Source organism: Eucalyptus grandis, chromosome 5, assembly GCF_016545825.1.
Source record: "Eucalyptus grandis isolate ANBG69807.140 chromosome 5, ASM1654582v1, whole genome shotgun sequence".
In the NCBI taxonomy this organism is placed as follows: domain Eukaryota; kingdom Viridiplantae; phylum Streptophyta; class Magnoliopsida; order Myrtales; family Myrtaceae; genus Eucalyptus; species Eucalyptus grandis.
The window spans coordinates 51922521-51930034 of record NC_052616.1 but is presented as its reverse complement, the minus strand read 5'-3'; the positions used below and the strand labels follow the sequence as shown (position 1 = coordinate 51930034).

Below are 7514 nucleotides of genomic sequence, written 5' to 3'. Positions count from 1 at the left end.
TTATAATCGAATTGCGATCGGTTATAAGTCAATTCGACGGAAACACGTAATTGAATTGTGGGTGATTCCGCATGATTGCGAAATTTGCATTAAACAGCACTAACCTTATTTTCTATCGATTTTATACTCGAGACACATAATTGAAACCTTGCGATTTTTTACGACAACCAAGAGTTTTCTATGAGTCGGAGATGCACAAATATGGATCGAAAATTATCGACCACGGGTCGAACATGCTAAAATCCCTAAAAGCTACCCTATATGTTATGTTGTACTAAAATCGCATTCGGTCAATTTTAACCACGAAATTGAATTTGGTTTTAGGAATCGACCGTTCGAGCGTTGTCATCCCATAGATTTTTATCTTTGACTTTAAGCACATGCGGAAGCATGTGATCTCTAATCACCCAATCAATCAACAAACAATCAATGGATAGTCAGGGAGAAGACACACATAAACATGCATACTGTACAACTTCCATCTTTATTTTTATGCTGAATGATTACAATTTACATGCCTTCATTTGTAGGGCCATTCCGAAACTAGTCATCCCCTTGTACAAAAAGATATCAAACGGAGGGTTACATTGTGTTTGGTTCAGCTTTTGAAATAGGTCAAAATGCAAATATCTTTAGCCTAAAGAGCTTTGGGAAAATGAAAATTATGTTTGGTAAAAAAATCTTTACAAAGCTATTTTGACATAAAAAGTGTTTGGCAAATCTTTTTTTATAAAGGGCTTTTGGATTTCATTTTTCTTTTTATTAAAAAAATATTAAAGTCTTTGCCAACTTTAGTAAAGATAGGGATAGTTTTGTAATAATGAGAGGTAAAATCGAAAAACTAAAAAAAAATTATGATAGTAATTTTGAAAAAAAAAATAGTTTCGGCATTTGGTCGAATGCTAAAATCCCAAAGCTGATCTCTATCAGCGTTGGGCTTTCAGATTTCCCAAGACTAGCATTTGACTGAAAGCCACTTGGACATGTTTGCTAAACACCCCAGCAATTCCCTAAGGGGCTTTGGAGGTTGAAAGCTCATTGGGAAAGTTGAACCAAACACACTCTTAATCCTAGCTCATTTTACCAAGGAGCTACCAAAAATGGTTCCCATCTCTCGCTGATGTCCTCATGGCAATAGCTCGAGCTCTGGATTATAGTTGGAGTTGGACTTGAGGTTGTCCATGGTTCCATTAGGAAGGGACAGCACCTACCTATCAACATCTCCTAGTGGGTTGTCAAGCCCATGTAGAGAACCTTCTCTGTACTTGATGATCATAGTTTGTTCACATATGAAGGCCTGTTGAACCTTCACTATACTTGATAATCATAGTTTGTTCACATATGAAGGCACACATGTGCACAATATGTAGTCTATCTTCTTGTTATATACAATGTACAATAATGATGTTCTATGCTTCTAATCATGACACTATATTAAAATCTTCAACTGGGGTTATAATAAAAAATGAAGTTCATGTCTTGTTAAAAGTACATGTCAATTAGGTTTGTGCATATGATTGAATTGGTGACTTGACAAGTCATTACCATGGTCTTTGTTTGATTAGGACATGCCAAGACAGAATGATTGAACTACACTATAATTTAAGCAAACAGGTTCATTATGTTATTAAAACATTCACATTGTCTGGGGAGCCATGACATATTATTATATGTCATTCATGACTTAAAGGATCTAATGAGTTATGCTAGATTAAATCTCAATCATCCAATATGATGGGTCCTATGTGGGTTCCATGCAAATCCATAAATCAGAGGACTCGGACTCAGTTTAGCTTCTCCTACTTGATATGTAAAATACTTTGTGCCTTTGGTTTACCTTGTCTTTCGGCAATGTGCGCCTAGGTTCAGTATCTCCAATATCATCACTGTATGGAGACAATATAAATATGTTGACCAAGCTCAAGTTCGATAGCTATGAGAGCAAGCCCTTTAGCAAGTGCGAGACACCGAAGTTTTTAACAAAAAAATATCGGAGCCATTAAAATCTGAGCCATTAAAATTGGAGCCATAGTACTTATTCATTAAAACTCCTAAATCAATAATTAGATCAGAGAGAAAAGCTCTCAGATTTAAGATCGGGAGAGTAAGGAAAAAAACAAGAGGAAATAAAAAGGAAAGCACTAGGGAGGGGAGGGAGAGTCTAGGTAAAATCCCTCCACTAAAAAAATTGAAGAAATGGGAGAGGCCAAAACTCAAAGATGGAGAGAAAAGGAGGGACAGGGAGAGAGAAAGAATTCAGATTTGCAAATGTACAATGCATTGGGTGTGATTCATACTCTCCATTAACAAGAAAGCATAAGAGGTCTTGCTCCTTGGTGAGCAAGCCGGGTTCGAGGATACATTGGCGGTGGTCGTGAGGACAGAGCCCCAAGTTGCTAGAGAGGTTTTATAGTTTGAGTTCATATTCTACTAGTAGTTTGGGTTTAGATCTATGAATAGCTATTAGGTATATATAATCTCTTTTTATTATAATTGAGGGTAAAAACGAAGAGATGCAAAATGCTAATTATAGTGGAATCCTATGTTGGATGTGGCCCTAGTTTAAGGGAAAACTAGGTAAACCATGTGTCTAGACTTTTCTTTCTCACTTTTACTCTCTATTACGTTGTATTTGAGCGCCAAATCCGAACACTATAAAGTTTTGATGACCCTCGCTAAAACTCATCCAATCTAATTTATCAACTTTGCTTTTGGGTTAGAATTCATTACAGCCAAGCAGACAACACTTTCCAACTATCCAATCCATTAACTTTCAAGAAGGTCCGACCTTTGCTTTTCTACCGAAAGAGACTTTTTTATTGGTCAATATGAACGGAGTTCCTTACATATAGGGAAAGAGAAATATACACCAGGTGCATTCTCAAGAGGAAGTACACTTTGTCAAAGAAGGCAGAGATTCTTTTCATATTTTCATGCCGACAATACCATGTACTAGAGTTTCCATCGACAAATGTGACTGCTGATACCTTGACTACTACGTGTTTCTAACTTTGTGTTCATGAATTCTCGTGGATCTTCACCGACGCTCGACTATGGTAAAAGTTAACTCGTTTGATCCGCTGTCTATTTAATCATTGAACCTCTCCGTGTAAAATCCCGGTTGCTTGGGCTGTGGCAACGTGGTACTTTCGCTCTCCAACATCAGAAGCACAGATGAGATGGTCGGCCTTTGTTCCGGACTTTGCTGAACGCACAAGAGGCCTATCTGGATGCACCTAGTAACTTCCGACATTGGAAATGAATCCTCCATTTGTTTGTCTATGATTTCGGTGGCCTTCCCTTGAAGCCATAATTTCCAGGCCTGAAAGTTGCAGAGTCTTAGGCAATTTAATTTGAGTAATGTCAGAACTCCAAGTAGAAACTTGGGGTAGTAGCTTACATGTCCAAGAAGGTTAAAATTGTGGTCATGCTGATGAAATTCTCTGTTCCTCCTGCCGCTAATTATTTCCAGAACTAGGATTCCAAAGCTAAAAACATCTGATTTAATCGAGAAAATTCCATCTATTGCATACTCTGGAGACATGTATCCACTGCATTACATTTCAAGGCAGGAATGCATAGTCAATTAAAAAAACAATAGTCACTAAATAATGCATAAGAATATAGGAAATATTTTGTATGTTGAGAACTTTGAGAGGAACTTACTAAGTCCCCACTACACGTTCAGTCTTTTCCAGGAGTTGATCTCCTCTGCAAGCCCTAGCCATGCCAAAATCTGATATCTTTGGATTCATCTCACCATCCAGCAACACGTTACTAGCTTTTAGATCCCGATGAATTATACTTAATCTTGAGTCGCGATGTAAATACAGAAGTCCCCTTGCAACACCCACAATGATATTGAACCGCTGCCTCCACACAAGAGAATTACCTTCTCTATTACCTAAAAGTGTTTTCGGGGCCCAAATCAACCATAGAAATTCACAATCAAAACCACAAACTAACTTAAAATACTATCAATTCTATCTTGAAAGGGAAGTTCCAAGTTATCAATCACATTTTCAGACTAAGTTGAGGTACTAGGAACGGACCAAATATTAAGGAGTTGAGGCTTCCATTTGGCATATATTCATATACTAACACCTTTTCCTCTCCGTTAATGCAGCATCCCAACAGCTTGACAAGATTTCGGTGTTGAAGTCTCGTAATTAACAAGACTTCATTCTTGAATTCATCAAAACCCTGTCTCGAGTTCTGCGACAGCCTCTTGACAGCTATTTGAATTCCATCAGACGTTAGACCCTGCGATATTTACGTTCATCGTTTAAGACAACCATTCAAAATGACGCACCAAAAACTACAAATCCATGTCTAAATCGATAAGTACATAAACCAAGTCTTCTTTTCTTTGTATGGGGGCCATCATTATATGTTTTAATTGCTCTAAAATGAAAGACGGAAACCCCAGAGCTCTAATGAGAGTTGATGAGCATATATACCCTCTTTAACGTTTATTTTGATGGACTAACCCCCTTTGTGAGGAAGCACCCCTTTCCCTTTCTTGTTATTGGGATAGGTGAATTCTTATAGATCCGGTCAATATCCATAGAACCAATATCCATATTCGTAGATAGTAATACTGAAAAGGTCCTCACCTTATAGACAGAACCAGAACCGCCCTCTCCGATTTTGTTGAGAGATGAAAAGCTATTAGTCGCTCTAGTAATGTCTTCCAAGTCTAGTGTAGGCAGCTCGAAGTTGTCTCCACTCCCAGCCTGTACCTCTGAAGTTTTCCCTGCCAAAAATAACCAATGACTTGTGTAAGGGAGAGACTTTTGCAGTATATCAGCTCGAGATTGTTCGATCCACTGTCCTTTTAGGAAAAGATCTTCCTGAAATTTGAATAGCAATGAACTTAAGTTAATCGATCGGCCAGTTTAATTGTTCGTCTATATGAACCTCCCATTTATACCTGCAACAATACCGATGAAGCCCTGATTCTAGCATTCTTACAGTTGAGCATGAAAGATGCCTAATAGATTATACAGTGTTTGAAAGTGCCTTGAGGAAACTGAAAGGATTGCACTAGAGATTATTAACCAAGGTCAATATTTACTGAGTAAGAAAGACACTTTACCTAGACGTTTTTGGTTCTCCTCCTCCAGAGACAGAGTAGCAAAAGAATTGCCAGATAGAGTGATGCGGTGACTACTGGCACCACCAACCGCAATTTCCACTTATGGTGACCTACGATCCACAATGGAAGAAAAATTTCAGGAACAGCTTGGGAGACAAGATGGAGACAAAAATCTAAGTTCACTGAATTTCGAATATATACCTAAGTCAGACGCCATGACCCTGATGAAAACATTCTGACTGCGGCTTGATTGAATGAGCTTTCTGATGTCGAGAAGATCTCCATACCAAAGCAGACACCCGCTACCCTTCCCAACAATGTCGGCATTGGTATATGCAGTGCAAGTACAATTTTTCAGGCACTTGGTTCTACATTCGTCAAGGCTCATGCTCGTGTTCACCCAGTAACTCAACATATCAGGAACCTTCACACCCTTCAGCTTCACAAAACCTTCCTCTTTAGGACAATTCAAGGGCTTCTTCTTAACGCACCCACTGGACCAAACAAACATCGCCCATTCCTGGGGCGATTTCGGGGTGTACCCAGTCAGGCAGCTGCATATCGGGGCATCACCAATCCTGCACACAGCGTTAGGCCCACATTTTGCATACTCATCGCAGGAATCATTTGGCAACTCATGTATGACTGTCCACTGCGTATTATTGTTCCAGAGCCAGCGTTGAAGCGTGCCGGAGTGGTTGAGCACGGCCCTCGTGATGGTGGAATCGTTGATGACTTGATAGGAATAGTACACTTCTTGAGCGATTGTCACGAACTCGGGGTTGATGATTGCATTTGGGCTCAGGGGCAGTCCGCTAAACTGGATACCATCCCATGGCCCGCTTCGTTCAATTACCGAAGCATTCCTGCGGAGGAACTTCTGGGGCAGTCCCTGCAGTTCGACTTTGTATGTGATGTCTCCTGTTGAAGGATCATCCGAATCCCTCCAAGAAGTGAGGTACCGATTCAAACCGATCCTCAGGTCCCACCCTAGCTTCATCCCCGCGAGTAACGTATCAAAAGGATGGTCAAAACTCTGCCACAGGATATTCCTCGAACCGTTGTTGCTTTCATCTGTGAGGACCAGATTCCCGGAGTCCAGGAGCTGCGCAGCCACGGTACCGGAGGTCACATTTGCTGTGTCCGTGGACCAAACAGCTCTTCCTGTTCCGTGAACAATGACCAGATTCCCTCCTTTCCCAATCCGCAGGACTCCTGACGAGCCATTGATTGGATCGTCCCTATTCGCGACCCAGACAACAGTCTTGACCGGGATGTTGTAGAACCATATCCCAACATACCGGTTAGACGAATTTCCAGCGCTGAAGAATCCAAGCTCGAACTTTGCTCCCGCGGAAACTAGAGTCTCGTTATCTCTCACCGGCTGAAACAGAGTTATCATGTCAGCAGATCTGCTGAGCTCTGCTGCTGTTGAAAGCAAGGTGATGAAGATGAAGAAGTGAAAAGGAGAGTAAAGAATCTCCATTGAAGAGACAGAAGCCGGATAGCGAATTATATGTAATAGTGGGGTTTAGGCTTGGAGTTTTGTCGGATTTTCGTTTTTCCAAACATGGTTGGCGGCTACGGAGGGTATTTTCTCTAGAAAGAAGATTGTAAGAAAGAGACGTAAGTATAAATTTTGTGGCAGTATAGGTTATTCAGACAATCTTGAGGGTGGCAGAAATATTTATTCAATTGGTTTGATCGAAGTCGAATGTGGATATACGCCGCCTATTTGGTGGAAGACCAAGTGAAAATTTTGTTGGATATACCCCAGAGATAGTACAGATGCTGATTAGGTTGGTGCTTAGTTGGTAAAGAACAGACCAATCTGCGTTGTTTAGGCACATCACAATCTCATGTTTGAATTATCTGAATTGGTCATGGTGCGCACCTCATGTGATTTAAGAGGCTAGTTGAATAGTTCATAGAGATTCCTCATTCTATTGACTCATCCTTAAGGAATCCATTCCTCTCATTAATAGTGTGATAACTCGCTTCGTCTATTCTAAATTTTTTTTAAAAAAAAGTAAATTTCAATATCAGATTATTTAATTATAATTACTTTTGAACATTAAAAAAAAAAAATTATTGATTGTAAGTTTGCCAATATCACAACGATGCGACAGAATAATTACTAATTGATAGTGCCCTAAGGATTACAAGCTAAAAAAGGCATTTCAATCATTGAGATAAGTTTTTGAGATTGGAAAAGCAACTTCGTGATAAATTTATATATTTCGTGATTTTTCATAGGAAGTCTCCAATTATAGGATATTCAATCTTACAATGCTTTGAGATAATAACTTGTCAATTACGATGACTTGCCAGAAAATTACAATTACTTTGGAAAATATGTATCATCAGTTACGGAAATTTCCGGCATATTGCTATGTTGTAGGTCAATTACTGAGTG

The 7514-nt window shown here is 39.6% G+C and overlaps 1 protein-coding gene across 1 annotated transcript; it reads right to left on the bottom strand.

The window, feature by feature from the left end:
• Positions 1 to 2797: 2797 nt before the first annotated feature.
• Positions 2798 to 6596, bottom strand: LOC120294002 (G-type lectin S-receptor-like serine/threonine-protein kinase At4g27290). The gene is made up of 8 exons (XM_039313855.1): positions 5300 to 6596; positions 5105 to 5208; positions 4934 to 4993; positions 4617 to 4853; positions 4053 to 4263; positions 3667 to 3904; positions 3401 to 3551; positions 2798 to 3322 (listed from the first exon to the last, which is right to left on the bottom strand). Exons 1-8 carry the CDS (start codon positions 6582 to 6584, stop codon positions 3089 to 3091), a joined length of 2520 nt encoding a protein of 839 aa, XP_039169789.1. The 5' UTR covers positions 6585 to 6596; the 3' UTR covers positions 2798 to 3088.
• Between the last annotated feature and the right edge of the window lie 918 nt (positions 6597 to 7514).